The sequence below is a fragment of the Leptopilina heterotoma genome, unplaced genomic scaffold (assembly GCF_015476425.1).
Source record: "Leptopilina heterotoma isolate Lh14 unplaced genomic scaffold, ASM1547642v1 Lhet_44, whole genome shotgun sequence".
Taxonomy (NCBI): Eukaryota; Metazoa; Arthropoda; class Insecta; order Hymenoptera; family Figitidae; genus Leptopilina; species Leptopilina heterotoma.
The window spans coordinates 1,914,118-1,934,603 of record NW_025111084.1 but is presented as its reverse complement, the minus strand read 5'-3'; the positions used below and the strand labels follow the sequence as shown (position 1 = coordinate 1,934,603).

At 26.8% G+C, this 20,486-nt stretch overlaps 3 protein-coding genes across 14 annotated transcripts in view; 1 reads left to right on the top strand and 2 right to left on the bottom strand.

Annotated features, from left to right (window-relative positions):
- Positions 1-12,642, bottom strand: part of LOC122506934 (bromodomain-containing protein 2-like) — a 45,489-nt gene extending 32,847 nt beyond the window's left edge. For 3 of the 12 annotated variants that reach the window (XM_043619371.1, XM_043619370.1, XM_043619378.1), the window contains exons 1-6: positions 12,063-12,642; positions 6,283-6,331; positions 5,207-5,248; positions 3,709-3,957; positions 3,290-3,484; positions 577-1,188 (exon numbers count right to left, since the gene is read on the bottom strand). In XM_043619371.1, the coding sequence (XP_043475306.1) occupies positions 577-1,188; positions 3,290-3,484; positions 3,709-3,957; positions 5,207-5,248; positions 6,283-6,331; positions 12,063-12,118 (1,203 nt within the window). In that variant the 5' untranslated portion in view covers positions 12,119-12,642. Of the gene's footprint in view, positions 1-576; positions 1,189-3,289; positions 3,485-3,708; positions 3,958-5,206; positions 5,249-6,282; positions 6,332-6,550; positions 6,839-10,005; positions 10,520-12,062 lie in introns of those variants that run through there. The other 9 variants (XM_043619373.1, XM_043619375.1, XM_043619368.1 and 6 more) reach the window with 7 other exon arrangements.
- Positions 12,643-13,872: 1,230 nt separating this feature from the next.
- On the top strand, positions 13,873-14,097 carry LOC122506933 (dolichyl-diphosphooligosaccharide--protein glycosyltransferase subunit 4). Its single transcript, XM_043619367.1, has one exon. It carries the CDS (start codon positions 13,874-13,876, stop codon positions 13,976-13,978), a length of 105 nt encoding a protein of 34 aa, XP_043475302.1. The 5' UTR covers position 13,873; the 3' UTR covers positions 13,979-14,097.
- A 35-nt stretch (positions 14,098-14,132) lies between these two features.
- On the bottom strand, positions 14,133-17,627 carry LOC122506932. The gene is made up of 3 exons (XM_043619366.1): positions 15,001-17,627; positions 14,634-14,786; positions 14,133-14,446 (listed from the first exon to the last, which is right to left on the bottom strand). The coding sequence occupies exons 1-3, from the start codon at positions 15,013-15,015 to the stop codon at positions 14,186-14,188; spliced, it is 429 nt and encodes a 142-aa protein (XP_043475301.1). The 5' UTR covers positions 15,016-17,627; the 3' UTR covers positions 14,133-14,185.
- Positions 17,628-20,486: the final 2,859 nt, after the last annotated feature.

The following is a 20,486-nucleotide window of genomic DNA, read 5'->3' as shown; positions in this document are numbered from 1 at the left end:
AAAATTTAATTATGTTAAAAAATAATTCAAAAACAATTTTTGAAAAATTTGTTTATAGTCATTTTTCGCATTATAAAAATAAAAATAAGTTTCATTTTTTCTACTAAAAATTGTGGTATTTTGTTGCAATGTTTGGAAAAAAGTCGAAAAAGACGCAATTTTTTTTAAATAAGTCGAAAAAAGTCTCAATTTTCTTAAATTCCCTGAATAAAAATTTTTTTCCTGACTTTACTGACGCAAATTTTGTTTCTCTGACTTTACTGACATGTGGCCACCCTGCTGATAAATAAATAAATTTATAGAAAGAAGGGGAGAATAATAATTTATGAAAAAACAAATAATAATTTAGCTATAAGTGCTGATTTAAGTAAATAATAAATTAAAAATTAAAAGAATAACAATGAGTGTGATTGATTAATGATTCACATGTCGTTAAAAAAAATAAAAAAAACGCGTGATTTTTGAACCTGAAATTTCTTCACCATAGAAAAGAGTTTATAATCCAAGTGAAACAATTACAGAGAAATTTTTGAACTTTGACAAAAAAGGAATTTAAAAAATAGAAAAAAAACATACCTTCTTGATTTGTCTGCCTGATTCTCGTCTCGCAGGGATTTTGGCATTCTTGGGTTCGAGGGGATTGTAAATGGGATCGAATGAATTAGCGGTGGGTGTTGTGGTATCAGCTTTTCTTTTCACGCCTTTCTTGACTTTGGCAGGCTGCGAGGGTGGCATCACGGGGGGTGCGGTGGGAATTTGTGTCGATGGGGGTACGGGAGTTGGCGTTTGTGGGTCCATTGCTGGTTGCGCATGATAACCTGTCGTTGGTGGGACAACTTGTTGCGGTAATGAGTTATGTGTTGCCATTGATGTGACACCTAAACTCGATGGTGGTGCAATTGTTGTCGTATTAGTGCTTCCAGGTACGGAAACTGGCGCCTGAGTGCCAAGTGGTGGCATTGGCATAACACCTGTTGTTCCAGCAGTTGTTGACGTTGGTGCCATATTATTTGGAACACTGGACGTGACGGCAGACGCTCCAGACGACGGTCGCCCGCGACCTGGACCACCAGTTGCTGATGGTACAGCGCCAGTCTGTGGCGCGCCAACTCTACCAGGTTTCTTGCCCTTTGGCCCCTTTGGAGCGGGTGGATCAAGTTCCACCTCATCTTTTGGCATATGCGACACCTACGAAAATATTTCATTTCAATTTTTACTACATCAATTTAATTATACTTGCAAGTTATGCAGTTTTAATGCGACAAGGATCACAGTATATTTTTCCATTAAAAATAAATTAAAAGATGAATTATTTTTTCAAAATAGGTGACAAAAAAAATAATTATAAATACAATTAACTATAATTAATAATTTTTTACTTCCAAACGTTTTAATAAAATTCTTCAGGGTTGTCACAAATATTTATTTTTTTTTTATAAATTTTAATAAAATTGTTTGCAAAAATTCAATTTTTTTAAAAATTTGTAATAAAATTCTTGGTAAGAACTAAATTATCTCTATTAACAAAAAAAATTCAATTATTTTCATAAAAAACAAAATTTTCCGCAAGAATTCAATTATTTTCATAAATAACGAAACTTTTTGCAAGAATTCAATTATTTTGATCAATTTTAATAACATTTTTGCTAAGAATTAATTTATTTTTAAAAATTGTAATGAAATATATGTCAAGAATTCAATTATCTTTATTAATAATAAAATTTTTTCGACAAAATTAAATTCTATTCAAAAATTTGTATAAAATTTTTTATAAGAATTACATTATTTTCAGTAGAATTTGAATTAAATTTCTTTGGAGAAATTAATTATTTTCAAGAAATTTTAATATAGGATTCTTTGCAGAAATTCAATTACTTTCAAAAATAATAAAATTCTTCACAGAAGGTCAATAATTTTTAAATAAAAATTTTCAAAGGTTCTTCCTACGAATTCAATTATTTTCATAAACTATACAATTTTTTCACAGAATTTCAAAAAAATGGCAAAAGATTGAATAAAATTCTTATCAAGAATTCAATTATTTTCATAAACAATAAAAATCCCTCGCAGAACTGTAATTATTTTCAAAAATTTTAATAGAATTTTAGAAGATTCAATTTTTTTTAAACTATAATTAAATTCTTCGAAGAATTGAAATTAATTTAAAAAATTTGAGTAAAAGTTCTGGGAAAAATTCAACTATCTCTATATATATATTAAAATTCTTTCTAGAAATTTAATTTTTTTTCAAACGTTTTTTTTTCACTTCATAAACAATGATATTCTTCGTAGAAATGTAATTATTTTCATAAATTGTAATAAAAATTTTTGGAAGATTTAAATTATTTTCAATACACGTTTTATAAAATTTCTCTAAACAATACAATTATTTTCTAAAATTGTAATGCAGTTCTTTATAAGAATTCAATTATTTTAAATGCAATTTTAATTACATTTCCCTAAAGAATATAATTATCAAAAATTTAAAGCAATCATTAAATTATTACTGATTGAAAAATTTAAAAGTTATAAAAATTGCAACATTTTTTTTAAACAAAACATTAAAATGAAAAAATACGCTTTTTCCTATAAAATAAATAACAATAACTGCATTTTGAACTTATAAAAATTAGTTTTTCTAGAATAATTTATAAGTAACTACCTATTTTATGTTTTTTGGAATGTTATATAAAATTTGCAAATTAAATTATGATTTTGAATTCAAAACATTTTTGTTTATTTATTTTTTGTCAGAAATTTAATTTTTTGAAGATTAAAATCTTCAATTCTTTTTTACGTTTTTCAATTCAAAATCTTAACGTTTTACCTTTCTATTTAAATGGAATTGAATTAAAAATTGAATTTTTAATGATTGAATTAGAAATTGATTAAAATTTGGAAAAATTGAAAATCAGATCAACTTAATTTGAGCTTAATTAAAAAAAAGATTAATTACAGAATTCAAGAGATTAAAAATTTTCACGATTTAAATTTAGAGTCAACTAAGAATTTAATAGATGAAATTAATGAAGATCTATAAACTTTTTTGATCGATGAAAGTTTCAACAATTTAGAATTTTAAATTTGTTGAGAAAGAAATTAATTAAAAATTTGTAAAGACTACTTTTGATGGAAAATATTATAAAAGTTTACAAAATAGATCAAATAGGTGAAAATTAAAAAAATAGGTTTAATAGAAGCCAAAATTTAAAAAAAAAAGGTAAAAAGATGAGTCTGTGATCCCTGTTATAATTCTACAGTTTCTTTAATAAAAAGAAATTTATATTACCTTCGTTAGGAACAACTTTTCGAGAGCTTGCGCCATAACCACAACATCCTCGCCTGGTTTGTTGTAAACGTAACAATTGGTGAACATTGTATTGAAATCTTGAATGCATTCTTTGGCGCTCCAGTAATAGAAATTCTCTAAACGTTTTTTGATTGTACCCAAATCCATCGGCTGCTTGATAATTTTGTGATAGTCCTGTTTAAAAGAAACAAAAAATTGTGAATTAAAATTACAAATTCAAGTTTATCTCTACTAATTGTTAATAAATTGAACGTTATGAACGTTAACGTTCAATTTAACGTTAACGCTTTCAATCTCACTTTTAATGTAACGAAATAAATAAATTAAAATTAAAACAAGAAGCAAATATGAAAATAGCAAATTTACGGTAATTTAAAAAAATTCCAAAAGATACTTACTGGTAAATTGAGCTTTTTCGCATCGACTGGCTGCTGAAACGGCCAAGCAAATTGATGCTTCCATACTGCTTTGAAAACACCTTTCGAAAGATAATGTATCTGATTGGTATTGCGACCCGGTCGATTGGGAGGCGCTACAACGGGCGGTTGAACAATTCCGTTCACTGGTTCCACAGGCGGCTCTTCTCGTGGAGGTGGTTCCCGAGGTGGAGCAGCCGGTGTTGCCGACGCTTTACCAGGTGCACTCGTCTACACGATTTATTATTTCATCAAAAAATTGCGAAAACATTCACCAAGTCAATTTTTCAAACTACTTTTTCTCTCTTTTGTTTTTCTTTTTTTTTCGAAAGCTAAATATGTACAAAGAAAATTAGTACAGAAAAATGATATTAATCACCAACAAAAAGTACTTTAAATCCGATCCATTATTTTCTAATTTTAACAAAAAATAATTTAATCCGATCCTTAATTTTCAAATCACTGAGAAAAAATATTTTACTCTGATCCATTAATTTCAAATCGAACAAACAAATATTTCAATCTGATCCATTAATTATTTCTCTCAGGAAAATACTTTAGCGCTACTACATGAATTTACTTTTTAACTGCAACATCCTTTGAAATCTTATTAAATAAAATTTGATTTTAATTCAAAAACTTTAATTTTCAGTATTTTTAATTTTAATTTAATTAAATTTAACAAATTGAATTTAATAAATAAAATTTAATGAACTGAATTTAGTAAATTGAATTTAATGAACTAAATTCAATAAATTGAATTTAATGAACTGAACGAATTAAAATTGAACATTAATAAATAAAAAGAAATCAAATAAATATAATTCTTTAGATAAATATCGAATAAAATTTTTCTAGAGATGAAAAAAATACACAACTGAAAGTAATTAAACACATTGTTCTATTCTCATGAAACCGAAAATTTTCTGTTAGTAAAGAAGAGTAATATTAGTAGTACTTGAGGTTTTCTGGTTAATTTCCCACTGTTTTAATAAACCTTTCCCTTAAATTCATGCAACGAGCGAATCAGGCTGCTTGTGTTAATTAACAAATTACTGAATAGAAACACTACACCAAAAATGAAACATATTATCCATTATAAACACATTTTGTATAAAGAATTTTATAACACATGCAGAATCATCATCTTTGTTCAAATAAAATTTTAATACAATAAAAACAATACAAAAATAAAATATCGAGTAATGAGATAATTAGAAAAAAAATTCTGCAAAACTGAAATTCGTAACAAAATTAGAAATTTGTAAATTATGTAAATAAAAAATAGGAAAATAATCTGATTAATAACTGTGAACTATAATGTTCTTTCTACAAATTAATTTCCAAAATAGATAATATATGTCTTTACCCAGCATTTTAATGTCAATAAAAACTGAAAGCTACCAATTAAGAAAAACTACTCTCGCTCAAAAGCAACTAGAATTATCTCACAGATAAATCACTTTTCAAGAAATCTCACCTTCGGTATATTACACAGCCTTTCTCGCTCCTCCACATCTAACTGTAATTCATACATACTCTTCAGTCAAAACAATATATTTTTATGTCTCAAGAGCAATAAAATGAAGAAATTAACATTGTCAAAATTGCAAAGGTAGCAGCAAAATTTCTAGCCTTTTTTCTTATTCCAAATTTTTCGTCACTTAAAAATTGAAATTAATTAATCTTCGAATAAAAATTGAAACTAATTTTTCCTCGAATAAAAATTAAAACTAATATTTCTTCACATAAAAATTAAAACTAATATTTCTTCACATAAAAATCCAAACAAATTTTTCTACGCATAAAAATTCAAACTAATAATCTTTCTTTAAATAAATAAAATTCCTGTTTATCATTTTCGTTCGAATTTTAATCAAAACACTACGATTTTTTATCCGTTCCGTTTTTTATACAATTTTCTACAGTTTTCTTCACATAAAAATTCAAACTATCAATTTTTTTTATTCGGATTTTAATTCAATCATTACGAATTTCTATCTTTTTCTTTTTTTCTACATTTTCTACATTTTTTTGCTAAATTTTTCTTCAAATAAAAATTTAAAACTAATAAATTCTTAAAGTAAAGAAAATCCCTGTCTCTATAATTTTCGTTCGAATTTCAATTCAAACATGAATTTCTATCATTTGTACATTTTCTAAATATTTTCCTAAATTATTCCTCACATAAAAATTTAAACTAACAATTTTTCTCAAAGTAAATGAAATGTCCATCATTTTCGTTCGAAACGGATTTTGAATATTTTACAAATTACGAATTTCTATTCTTTTCTTTTTTTCTACATTTTTTTCTAGTTTTCTTCATTGAATCTTTTTTTTTAGTAAATAAAATCCGTCTCCATAATTTTTGTTCGTGATTTTAATTAGAAAACGAGACATTTAGAACGAACAATCTCCTCATAGACAAAGACGACAAATTTTGTTGTTTTCAATAATAATAAGTTAGTAAAATTAGTCGATAATTAGTAAAGCTGCATTCGATGATTGACAAGAGAATAAGAAAACAATTCTATCGATTAACGAATCGATACTCACAGAGTTATTTTGCGAGATCGTGTCCACCTGCTGCATCTTGGTTTCTTTTCTGTAACAAAAATAAAAACAGGTGAGAAACAAAAATTGATTATTAAGGAGAAAATATAATTACTGTTCTTTTTGGCGGGGTGGAATGGCGAGTCGTGGGGGGAAATTATTGTATTTTTTTGGTTTTTTTTAAAAATATTGGATTGGATAATAAAAATTCATGGAGTGATTATAAGAGATTGGAGTTTGTTTGTGACCTAAGCCGCGAACTTACACCTACCTTTCCGACATGTATGGTACATAAATGCTTTGTAGCAGGTAACTGCTTTACTTCGATGATTGATGCTACGAGTCTTCATCAACAATTGAGTTGGCAAGGGTATACTTTGAATTGAGCATTGCAGCTCTCTAATTGCTTGCCAAGACGATTCGGTTGTGACCAGGGAGATCGATGCTGAGGAGACATAACACTACTCAAGCCTACCAAATGGTAGTTGCTCGAATGTCAGCCCTGCGTTCTCTGGTAATTCGCCGTGCCGCCAACCAAGTCTCGCGATACTAGCAACATCTGAATAACAGAATATTTTTTTCTCATATTTTTCTTCTCAATTTTTTCATTTAACTTTTTTAAATCTAATTTTATTCAAAAATTACTAAAAAACAAAATTTCTTCTCGTTTTTATCCTTTTTCTCGCTTTTTTCTTTTCGAAATAAAAATTTCCCCCTTTTGGTCATTTTTTTATTTTTTAAGTTTTGTAATTTTACCTAAAAAACCAAATTTTTGGGTAAAATAACAAAACTTTTTTTTCGACAAATATTATAAGTAAAAATTATTATCCTAAAGTTCTGAACGTTCAAATGAACGAAATTCATTTATTTCTTCTTCAAATTAAATTTTTATTGTAATAATTTTTCTCCACTATCAAAAAAATTAATTATAAAGTTTCTAAACGTAAAATTTAAATTCTTAACTTTTGTTGCAATCGGTAATTATAAAAATATTTTGAATAAAAATTATTTCGTTCATTTTAAAGTTCAAAACTTGTGGATCATTAAAAATGAAATTAAAATTGAATTGAAATTGAATTTGAAATTAAATTGAAATTGAATGGAAATTAAATTAAAATTGAATTTAATAGAAAAATTGAATTTGAATTAAATAGAAAATTAAAAATTGAATCGAATAGAAAATTGGAAATTGAATTGAATAGAAAAATTGAAATTAAAAGTAACACAATTAATTTATGCTCTTTAATTGAAAATTCGTATCTTTGGAAGATTTAAATTTATAAAAGATACGTGAAGGGCGCCCCTATATTTAAATTCAAGGATTATTATGAAAGAAACCTTTTCGAGAAGGGATGATTTCACAATAGACATAAATAATCAATGTTTCCAGTTTTCCTTTCATGGAAATTATTTCTATTTGAATTTCAAAACCTTTCAAAATAATTATGAATCCTTCTTATACCAAAAAAATGTACATATAGACTGACTAAGAACAATTTATACTTTTACAAGAAAAAAATAAAATTCAACTGGAAAAAAAGTAATCATAGAAATTTATTTCATTATTAAAAGCATTCTTTTTGCAAATTGTTTTTTTTTTTGGTAATTACACAAAACTGTTTAGAAATAGAATTAAAAGTACAAAAATTACAGAATTTAAAATACAAACAAAAATTACAAATTAAAAATAGACAAAAATTACAGAATTTAAAATTGCGGACAAAAATTACAGAATTTAAATTACGGACAAAAATTACAGAATTTAAAAAACAAGAAATTACAGAATTTAAAATACAAAAAATTACGAATTAAAATTAGGGACAAAAATGACAGAATTTAAAATACAAAAAATTATGAATTAAAATTAAGGGCAAAAATTACAGAATTTAAAATACAAAAAATTACAGAATTAAAAAATACAAAAGTCAATTATATAATCAAAATCGAATTCTGTAAACAAAATGACAAATTTAAAGAAATATTTAAAAATACTTTTTTCAAGAATGTAAACAATTTTTGTTCAAATTAGACGATTTGCTCTGATAAAAGTTTGTGTTCTCTATGTTGTAAAAAAGAATCGTGTTGAATATTTTTTTCGAAAAGATAATTTAAATGACCCGCCAAATTTGCAGAGCAGAGGCAGCGCTCCAAGTGGATTTAAAAGGTACCATTAATTTCCCATGAGAATCAGAAATTCATTTTTTCAATTTTACATTTACACCTTACACATTGAACATAGAACGAAAATTAATGAGCAACCATTGAATATCATAATTTTAAATAAAAAACAGCATTTTCAAAGAGAATAATTTTTACTCCAATAAATATTCCAAAAATATTTCATAATAATATTATTTTCAAGAATTAAAAAACGATGATGCTGTGACCTTTTAAGAATATCACATTTGTCATCAAGAAAAATGTACCAATTTAATTTTGGTACCATTAGCACTATTTTTCAAGGAAACAATATTTAACAAATTCTGTGCAATATTTTTTGGGCGAATTCTATACTTTGTAAATTACTATTCATTATAAAGTAATTAAATACCATTTTAGAAAAGTAAATTAAAAACCAATTAAGAATAAATTGTATAGAATTCAAATTCTCTATTGAATGCAATGTAGTTAAAATTGAATTCGAATGGTTTCTATTGTGTCTTAATTATTTTTTTTTCTCAGTGAAAAGATGAATTTCTGATAATTATTCCAATGGACAGCATTTAATTTTTTCTTTTCTGACACTTTCTATGGATATTCTCAAAATTATCATAAAAACGTTTCACATCATAAGATCCAAGTAAATTGACTATTTTCATCATGCACAAAAATTTCTGAATGAAAATCAACGATTTAGACCTAAAAAATAAAAAAGCATGAAATTTTTCGTACAATATGTAAAGGTAGAAATAATATCTCGACCGTTTTTGTGTCGTGCTACTTTAAAGCAACCTATCTCTTTCTCTCTCTTTTTTTTCAATATAGATATAACGTGAAATTCCCAAAAAAAAACCCCAACCGATAACAAAAAAGATAAATCTAGAACGGAATTTTCAAACCGAAATGGAATGAAAAATCGAGCAAAAAATTTTGAATAAAAACGAAAATTGTGAGACGAAAAAAAAGCTCGAAATTATAGAAGAAACGCTACGTGAACGTAGAGGATGAATGCATGCGTGCCAGCGACAGATATCAGAGCTAGAGATCAGAGAGGACACTTGAGAGCAGAATTGTCAGGCATTTTGTGCGTAAATTGGAGCAAAATGATTGAGAAGGATGTTGGGAAAGTGGAGAAAGAAAGTAGTTGGTATAAGAGAATGAAAAGTGTAACGGTGGAGGAGGCAAAAGACGACAGAAGTGGCGGAGCAGTAGGAGGATGGGTGAGGGGGAAAGATACGTGTTAGTGGACCCGCGCCCAACCGATGCTTTCAACGCACAACAAACGCCGTGGACGGCGTGTTGAGAGCAACATTTCTCCCGAGGACGATTTCAAGATGGATTTTTTCACTTTAGATACAGGTTGGAGTCAAGGAAATCGGGTACAACACCTCGGCCGCTCGATTTGGCGTAGGTTTCATTCAACATGGCGGTTCGACCGCTCAAGAAAGAAAGCTCCCAAGGGCCCGCTCCGATATCGGTGACTTATACGTCGCTTTCGCATCTATCACACATGATTCTTGACACAACTCGAGCTCGTTTTGCCCTACAACACCCACGAGGACCTACCTGATCTCTCGGAGTCCTTTTTTCAGGGAAATTCAGTTGGAAAACACTACCACTACGCCTCGAAACACTCGCGCTACGCTTTCTCCCTGTTCGCTAGTTTAGTTGGTCGACTTGGTGTTATGGCCGCCACTGAAAGTGCCCCACCGTGTCGCTCACTTCACTCACTCTCACTCCCTCGCGCGTGAGCGCGAGCGCTGCTTGTCTCAACTTCTAGCACACGCGATCCAACAACCAACGCCACAGACGCGGACTCGACACTCAACGTCCCTGACGATCAACAAGAAAAACACGTTCACAAATGTCACTAGTTCCAACTACAACACGTACTCAATATTAATGAACACACGAGGATGACATTTTCTAAAAATCTTACGTTGTATAATCAACTTTGAGCGAGCATCGCTATTTAATATAAAAATGCTAGAAGGATAGCAGCAGCAACAATGGCTACGCATTCCCCTCACGACGTCCAGAATAGTCCTGTTCCGATGTTTCTGTCTGACGACACTGCCCAGACTACCGCCACCTACCCCTTTCCCCTCGACATATCACTCTTCCGGAAAACCCCACCACTTTATCCAATGACAAGTCGAGAATTAGCGGAAGAACCCGAGTATCTAAATTTACATTTAAATTATCCCGCGAAAATTTCCCCGATTTTCTCCAAAAGAATAACTACCTTTAATTTAAGGAACTTTAAATGATACACAACAGGAATAATAAAGGAAAATAAGTTTATTTTATCTATTTTTATCTTTATTAATCAATTTGCAAAAAGAATTTTCCAAAAACAATTCGTTATAGAAAATAAAACAACCTCAAAATTTTGACATTTCAGTAGCTGATTTTTTGAAAAAATTACTATTTTGTCAAGTACATTTGTTTTTTAAATTAAAAAAGAATACGACAGAAACAAACGAGAAGAAAAATTGAATAGAACAAAAATTACTAGCTGAAAGAATAATTATAATTAGCTAAAAATAAAAACCAGAGCAAAACTAAGATTATAAATCTTTATTGATGCTAAGAAACAAAATCCTGAAACTGAAAACTAAAAGAAAAGCATTTTTCTCTATTGAGGTAATTTGACGTGTTTCGTTTCGTCGAGGACATAACTGACACCGGCAGGTTGTAATCGCGTCCTAACCTTCAAACAAGCACGTGTCGTTGAAAGTGTTTTTAAACAAAAACTAATCAACACTTATCGACTATTTTTCTTTAATAAAACAATTATCACAAAACATTCCAATCTCCTATCACTTACCAAAGAAAAACAATAAAACTACTTGACTTGTTTTATAAACTGGTAACTGCTGTTTTCTTTAAAACTACTAAGGAAATTTACTTCTTTCATTTTGTGAAAATAGGTCTGACAATTTGAAAAAAAACAGGGCTTTCAAAAGAAATTGTGTCACTTTCGAAACGCACGACACGCGGCAAAGTAACGGTACACCTTTATTTACAGAACAAGATCACGCTTCATTATCCAATCCAAAAATTAACGGTTTAATTCCATCGTTCCATTTCCACCCACAATGCAATTTTTTTTTATTCTCAGGGGCAAATATACACGTGTAACTTTCACTTAAATATTTTGTCATATTTATCAAAGATTAATATTTTTTCTGTAGTGAGCGCAAGCGACGATTTTACATAAAAATGAATTTTTTGATAAAAAAACAAACGTCGCCGCGCGAACGGAGGTCCATTTCCGCAGTTCCAAATTCACCCAGAATGCATTTTTGAGAGCCAGGCGCAAAATCTATAATGACGCTCCAAAATATTTCAACATCAACTCATTTATGCACTCATGAGTAATTTAAGTAAAATAAATAAATCTAGATTACATAGGACATGGTGGTTACACGTGGTGAAAATTACGCGTGGCTCCTGATGACGTTTTTTTCATGACGTGTATATATCACCATAAAATCCATCAAAAATTGAAAAATGGCGATTGCTCGGCAATTGCTTGTCGTGCCTGATGTTTATTTTTGTTTTGATTTTTTTTTTTTTTTTTTGGTAAATAATCTCACACGATACAGCCAACGACTTACTTTGCAGAAACAGACTCTCCGCGGGGGATAGATCTCTTCTCGAAACTTGAAACCATGTGCGAAAGAAAGCGATGCTTCTGTCAGCGTGATGCAAGATTCACTGATCGCGTGAAACTGACAGCCATATTGCCATCCTGAAACTCGACTACGCGAGTCAATTAACAAATTGTCAAATATCAACTTGTTTCATATACGAAATAACTGCCAGTAAATTTAATGTAACAAACTTCACGCTTGAAACAAAAAAAATGCACAGGAATTTACAGTACTTTTTCTCTACACAAACTTTGTTTTTGAATATATTATTTCAAAAATGCGCACTTTTGCATCATTAAAAAGGCCATGGCAAAATGGCGTCTGTCGGGAAGCCAACAACGATCAATGAACTCTCTTCACATAACACTTCTTTTTCACTGGATTTCCGATACGAAACACGACAAATAACCCGTTCTCAATTAATGAGGAAATTAATTAATCATGTAGAAACACTGGAAAAAACAGTTACATTTAATTCAAGCGACGCTGTCATGAGCAATCATTTTTCGATGGCATCGTGTACTAACGAAGTCAAATGACGACTGAAGACAACAAACAACTGAAAATCCTTCCGGAAGTTTGGAAACCGGATGTTGAATCAAGTAAGTCAATTTTTTCCTGACTATTTCAATTCTTATTAATTTTCTCTCTGCTTTTATTTTGCAAAACAGCGAAACTATTAAATTAGGAATTTTAAACAATTTTACTGATAATCCAAAAAGCGGAAAATTTTTAGGTTAAGTGACCGATCAAATCGAAAGGCGAACAAAAATATAAAAAAACTAAAAAGAATAAAATTATGAGATTTCTAAAATTAGTTTTTTAATAATTCTTCTTTTAATTAGTTTTTTAGCGTTTCTAACTTAAATTATTCGAATAATTACAAACTACCGCCGTCCAAATGCTCCAATTTGATTGGTCCCGTTGTTCGGAAGTTCAACTCGATTGGTTGTTGATTCTTTGGAAAATTATTTTAGTTTAGATAGTTGGTAACACTGGTGAGTTGTACTGCTGACTTCATGTCGTGTCAGTTAGCCACGTAAAAACGTAAATAAAATTGTTCACGTCATCTAAATTTGCTTTTTAGCAAAAATTAATACATTTATCTTCATTTGAAACCCGTTTATCAAAAATATTCAGGTATTTATATTCTCTTTTGTGTTTTTCTTAAAAATTATCAACAATTTTCACAATATTTGTCAAACATTGAAGGTTAAGTCAATACTTAACCTATAATTCCTATTTGTTTCGATTTAATCGATTTAATTATAATTTTATATCAATTATTATTTAATTATGGCAATTATTATAAATAATGGTTTCTAATTATTATTTAATTATAAACATTATTATAAACTAGCAAATGTTATGCGCGCGGAACGTGATATTCAATTTATTATTGTTATGCAAATTTTACAATTTTAATAGAATTCCTCGAAAGAATTTAAATTTTCGAATATTAACATAAAATTCATTTATTTTCTAAAATTTTAATAAATTCTTCGGAACAATAATTAAATTATTTTTATAAATACATAGTGAAATTCTTCGCAAGAATTCAATTATTTTTAATACAATTTTAATAAAATTCTTCTTCATAAAATTCAATTGCTTTCAAAGTTTTCAATTAAAATTATTAAAGAAACTCCATTAGTTTAAAAAAAATTCAAAGAAATTCTTCAAAAGTCTTCTTTAAGTATAAAATAATATAATGCTTTATTATTAGTATTAATTTGGAAAGGAGATTTAAAGACGTTTTACTCTTTCTATTCAGAATGATCACGGACGTTCAGCTGGCGATATTCTCCAATATTCTTGGAGTCACTCTCTTTTTCCTGGTATTTATTTTCCATTACATAAACGCTAATTACTCCAAATGAAGGATGGATTTTTTGACGACGATGGATCAAATCAACTTTAGAATTTGTCGTTCTTTGGCAGGTTCTTTTATTCAAATTTTAATGTTATAATTAAATTTTTAATAAATAACAAAACTAAATTTCAAGTTCTTATTCATCAAATGGTTAGGAAATTTTTTTTATCGTTTCAATTTGCAAATCTTGCAAAAATATTTATTTCTGAAGTTATTAGTCAATTTGAATTTCCTCTGGATTTACATTTTCAGGAGTTTCGTTTAAATTATTATTAGTGATAATATTAGGAATTTCCGAATTAGTATTAGAATCGACGTTATTATTTTCATCTAAATTTAATGAACCCGGTAAATTGAATTCTGCATCTGAAGGAAGTGGTTCAATTGTCCCAACAATTGTACTTTCAATCGTCTCATCAGGACACATTTTTAGATAAACTTGATGCATTTTCCGAATCGTCAATTGGATTGAACACTACAATTAAAATGGAGTCGAAAATTAACTGGGCATGGGGCTCTTTGGCCCAGCCTTTTTAATTTCAAATAAATATTTGTCAGGAATTGTAAAAAAGAGATTCGGTAATTTTAATATTCTAATATTTAAATGAAAAATGTTGTTTCTTTTTTCTTTGATAAAAATAGAATTCTTTTATTTTACTCACCGAGAATAAATTGCCGGTATGACGAAGTAAATAAACACAAACTGGATTTACGGCTCTAATGAGTAATTCTAATAGATTAAAAAGTGCCAATAGTGTAATTAAAACTCCCGTTATTGTCACGAGTGTCAATAACTCAATCATCCCAGTTAAAATCTAAAATATTTCATTCAAAGAAAATTAAATTACAGGCCTCGGATATTAAGACTTTTTTTCAAAAATAGCGACTTTTTCGACTTTTTTCCAAATGTTACAACAAATATATTTTATATTGAAATTATCAAAAATAATCATATTTATTCTAAATTGAAATTTTTAGCCTAAAAAAAACTTGCAAAAAAGGAAAATTAAGTTTGTAAAATTTTCTTACGCAAACGATGGCCATTTTTACGTTTTTTTCGAACTCCTGCAATTTTTTTATATTTATCGTATCTCTTTGAAAAAATCCATAGTTCGCGAAATTTTTATTTACTTTCTGAAATGATCACATACTTAATAAAAATTTGTTTTATCAAATGAATATATATTCGTATCATCTGATTATGTTTTGTTTATTCTTAATTATCGAAAATCGAACAAAATGTGTGAAGAAAAAAATGCAAGAAATTCTGTATAGATTATTTATTTTCTAGATTTTATTCTTTCAATCTTATGCAAAACAATCTGGTCATTACATTCATACACATTTTTCTGATGATTTTTATTTGCGAAGCTGGTTTTTTTCTTTTTTTTTTTCTTTTTGTTGAGAAAAGTTATAATAAAAAATGCAAAATCTAAAATACAGAAAATTGTCCCATTGATCTCGCTATTTCTATTCAATTGCGTTTGAAAAATAGAAAAATATCAAAGGCTTTATATTTTCTTTTTCTTTCTGTTTTGCTTTCACAAAGAATATTTGAGTTATTTTTCGATTCTACATGATCCTCCTTCGAATACTTATTTATTTTTTTATACAGGCAGCAAAATAAATTCTTATTTCTAAAAGTGCTCAATAATATTTTTGCACATACATTCTTAGTTCGACGAGAAATTAAAAAAAAAAAATGAAATAAAACTATTTTTTCAGTTTTATGAAAATATGAAGTCGACAGAATTATGAAATCGTAGTTTAAAAAGTAAAAGACCCATTAGTTTTGCACTTCTCAGATTTTTTTTGAAGAGAAGTCTTTGTTTTCTATACAGAGATAGTAACGAGTTTACAATATTATTCTATTAATTTAACGAAAGAAAATAAAAGAAGAAAAAAAATAGCAGCTGAAAATTTCGTAAAGCTGCTTTTATAAAGTTTTATCACACAGATAGTTTGGCAAAGATTTTTTTTTCATACGCACAGAAATCCATCTAAGAAAGCAAACCATTAATTCTTGAAGCTTATTAATTTTTTTTTCAACTCATATAGTTAATATTACTCGAAGAATTAGAAAATAAAAACTACAAGATTTCACAGGTGCTACTTAAATCATTTTTTTTTTTTTTTTGTAAAATTTAATTCTACTTAATTTATATACATGATTTTTTTTATCTATCCTCTTGATTCAACATTCACAATTTTTTCCCTTTATTTCTTTAAAAAGATCTCTAAGAATTTTCGAAACATTCGCTTTAAATATTTTTTTTCTTTTTGGTCGACAATTTCCATTTTAACAAGAATCAGAATTTTTAATTAAAATTCAATCAACATTTTCAATTTTTTTTCCATATTTTCGGAATGTTTTGACACTAAGTCAAGTAATTTTAATCGGAAAATAAGATTCGAAAAATTATCAGTGAAAAGCAGTCCCTTTAAAGGGATTTTAGTAAGATTCAAAGAAAAATGTCAAAATTTGATAATTGAAATTTAAATGTTAAATAAAAAACATTGTGTTATACGACAATAAATACGACAGTAAATTTATTTTTTTTTTCTGTTAAAAAAACCATTATGGTGAACATATAGACTGATAAGAACAATAACTTGTGTCATTGTGATGAAATGAAAATTCACAATAAACAAATAGCGCAAATATAATTATATATAATTGTATATATATATATATATATATATTTATTTATTTATTTATAATATTCGGTAAACGATGGATTATAAAGTCTTTTTGCTTTTGAAATTTGATTAAAGCGCCATTCAATCTTTTTTTTTCCCACATTTTTCTCACACTCATGAAACGCACAACCACAAAAATTACAGAATCCCAGTATAACATTCATACAGAACATATGCTTTCTTTTTTTTAATAACATAACTATTTATAGCTTACAAAAAAGGAATATTTACATACGATACTGGCAGTAGTTCTTTTCCTCCTAATTTCACTTTTCTAATTTCATTTTATTTGTTAGAAATTAAATGGCAATCGTAAAATTTTGCAAACATTTTTTTTATATCTCACTTTTTACATGGAATAATTAAAAAAATTAATTATTACCAAGATTGAATTGTTTTCTTTTTCGTAGAAAAAAAATTTTCTCTATTCACATAATTACCTAATTATAAATAATTTTCTTTCTATTTTCTTTTTTTTCGAAATCGATTTTTAATATTGAATTTTTAAATTTCTACTTTATTTGTACATAAATAAATAAATATTGTGTAAATTTGAAATTCCGATTTCGCTTGTTTGCCATTGTTTTCTTTTTCTAACAAATAATTTCATTTCAACTTGGCAGTGTCGATTTTTGACATTCGTCAAAATAATTACTTGAAGTTCCTTTTCAGGAAAGACGATACCACCTAAATATTAGTGATACGGGCCCTAAAAAGAACAGCATTTTATCACTATTTTTTTATATATATATTTACGATAAAAAGAAGAACCTAGACGTTTCAAAAACGTACAATTTTTTTTATGTCGATAATTTTGGTTTCGCTACGACTTTTTTTTCGTCAAATTCTAAAACTAAAAATAGTTTTCAATCAAGAAAACTGAATTCATTTTTCTTTATTCTTTTATAATTAATAATTACAAATTTTAACAAATGAAGTTTAATTAAAGAAATTAATTAAATTACAAATTTTTTTTCTTTTTTTAATTAATTAAATTAAATTAATTATTTAATTACTTAAATTAATTAATTGAAATAAATTAATCTATTTAATTACGTAAATTAATTAATTGAAATAATGAAATAATTAATTAAATTATTAATTATTAACTAATTTTTGAATTACTTAATTTCTTTATTTTTACAAATATTTTTCAATTGTTAAATTTCGAATGCATTCATGCAGAACATTCTTTTAAATTTTCAGAATAAAATGAGAGAATTTTCTCTCTGAATAAAAATCTTTATCACATCATTTCCTTTCTTTTTTTTTTTCTTTTTAGAACTATAAATTTAATTTTTTTTCTAGAAAGAATGCTGAATCTCCCGTACCACAGTATTAAAAATTAGAACACAATTAGCTTCTTGTATTTTTAAACTAATCAAATAAATTTTTTTTTTCCAGAAGATATATACCAATTAATATTTTATCGGTATTATTTCTTTCGAGTTAATATGATTTTCAACTCGTGTTTTCATTTAAAATTCCCGTTATCTTTTTTTTTCTTTCTTTTAGGCTCTCTTTTCTAAAACTGAAACCGATTCAGAGTAGTTGTAGTAATAGTAGTAGTAGTAGCAGTAAAAATTCACGTATCAAAGGATAAAACCGACAATATTTATTTGACAATTTTTCTAATAAGCTCCTTTGACCATCGTGTCACGTATAAAATCCTTTTCTAATACATATAGAATTTTTTTTTTAATATTGTACAATGCAGACTTATTTTTTCCAGGATTTTCATTAAATATCCTTTTAAAAACTATATTTTCTAAAAGAGGACAAAATCGAAAATTCGATTCAACTAATTGTTTACGTTATTTATTTTTATAACAAAAAAAAATTGTTTTTTTAAAGAAATACGTGCTGGCAATTATATTTCGATTGTTCTTTTTTACGGAAGGAATTCAAGATTGTTATTTAAAGTATTTATTTGTACGTTAAATGCAATTGTGGTCGAGTTTTTTTTTTTTTTTGTACGGCTTAGTAAGTTTATAGTGATTGTAATAAAAAAAATAAACAGAGGACAAAAATATATTTAACCAAAGTTTGCAACGTTTGAGTATAAAAAACAATTCATAACTTTTTCTTTACAAAATTTTTCATAAATTCTTGAATTGATTGATTAGAACAAATTTTCCTTCTCTTTGAATAAAATTGCCACTTGATTTAAATTTTTTTTCACAAATTGAAAAATATTTACAGTTTAATTTAACTGTTTAAGTTAAAGTTTTCCATTTCAGTTTAAATGAAAAATAGAATTAAACTGAAGTAAAAATTTCACAATTAGTAAAAAATTCATGACTGAACGTTGTTTTTTTGTAAATTTATAAATTAGTAATATAATAATAAATAGATTAATAAATAATAATAATAAGACCTAAAAAGAACTATGAATAAATAATTAAAAATAATGGAATTAAATTCAAGTTTACTAATTAAAATTAATAATTCCTAAACAGCAATAACACTAAAACATTCGAGTTTATTTTCAAATTGTTTTTTAAACCAGTTGCAAACTTGAGTTTAATAAAAAATAATTATTAATTGACTGATTGCAGTTGATTGAATGAAATTTTATCAATTCCACTATTAATATTATGCCTCTGATTAAAATTGTCATCGAAGTTTATAAGTATAGTTGTAAATAACTTTTTAGTCTTGTATTGTGAGCAATGCAGTTTGCAATATTTCATCTTCTCCAATTAAAATATTTTCAAATTTTGTTAATTACAATATTGATTAAATTATTGAAATTAAATTATTAATTGAATTAATTTCTATTTTAAAAAATACTTAAATTGCTAATTATTAAATTAATTTAATTAATTTAATAATAAATAGTTTGTAAATAATTATTTTTAAAATACAAAGTGTTTTTATTTATTTATATTTTTATTCAAAGCAAATAATTTGAAAAAATTATTCTGTTAAAAAATTAGTTTGAAAATACAATTTTCAATAAAGGAATTTTTTCAATTCTTTTTCAAATATAAGTTGAAATCAAATTAATTTTAATTTTAAATGTAATTTCTTTTGGAAAATAATTTTAATTTCGAGAAGATGAAAATGTCAGAGCTATTAACGCTATATAGTCGTATTGAAAAATAACATTTTGCTTTATTATGAAAACTAGCTTCTACGATATGCTAGTTACTGAATTATTAATAAATCACGAAAACCGAGGAATAGTTAAATTTCAATTCCAGGGTGGCCGCTAAATGACATTTTTTTTCTTTCTATTTCATTTCAAATTTCTCGATTTTTTACATTCTTTTTCTCATGAAATTATTTTACAAAACAAATTCTATAAATTTCGTAAAATAACTAAGTTGCATTTAGTAATTAAATTCTTGAAATTATTCAGAATTATTCAGAATTTATAATAAATTATTATTTATTTATAATAATTTATAATTATTAATTTAAAAAATATTTTTTCTCTAAGGAAAAATTTAAACTTGTGTAAATTTTTCCTTTATCAGCAGCCAACCTGTAATATTCCTTTTCGTCTATATTTTAAATCTCAGTCTAATAGTGATAGTATTTTTTTTTGTATTAAATTCTTAAATATCAGATACAATTCAGAATTTTTTCTTTTTTTTTCGCCGACAATTCCTGACTACACTTTCACACTCTTTATCTTCCTCTTCAATTTAATTTTTCATGTTTTCTACACAGATTTGATTATTACATTCTGTAAGAATAAATCTTCAATTGTACAATTCGTTGCTTTTCTCAATTCGAACACGACATTTTTTTTTCGTAATACTGGACTCGAATTATAAAAAACATGGACGGCGCTCCATTTAATTTAA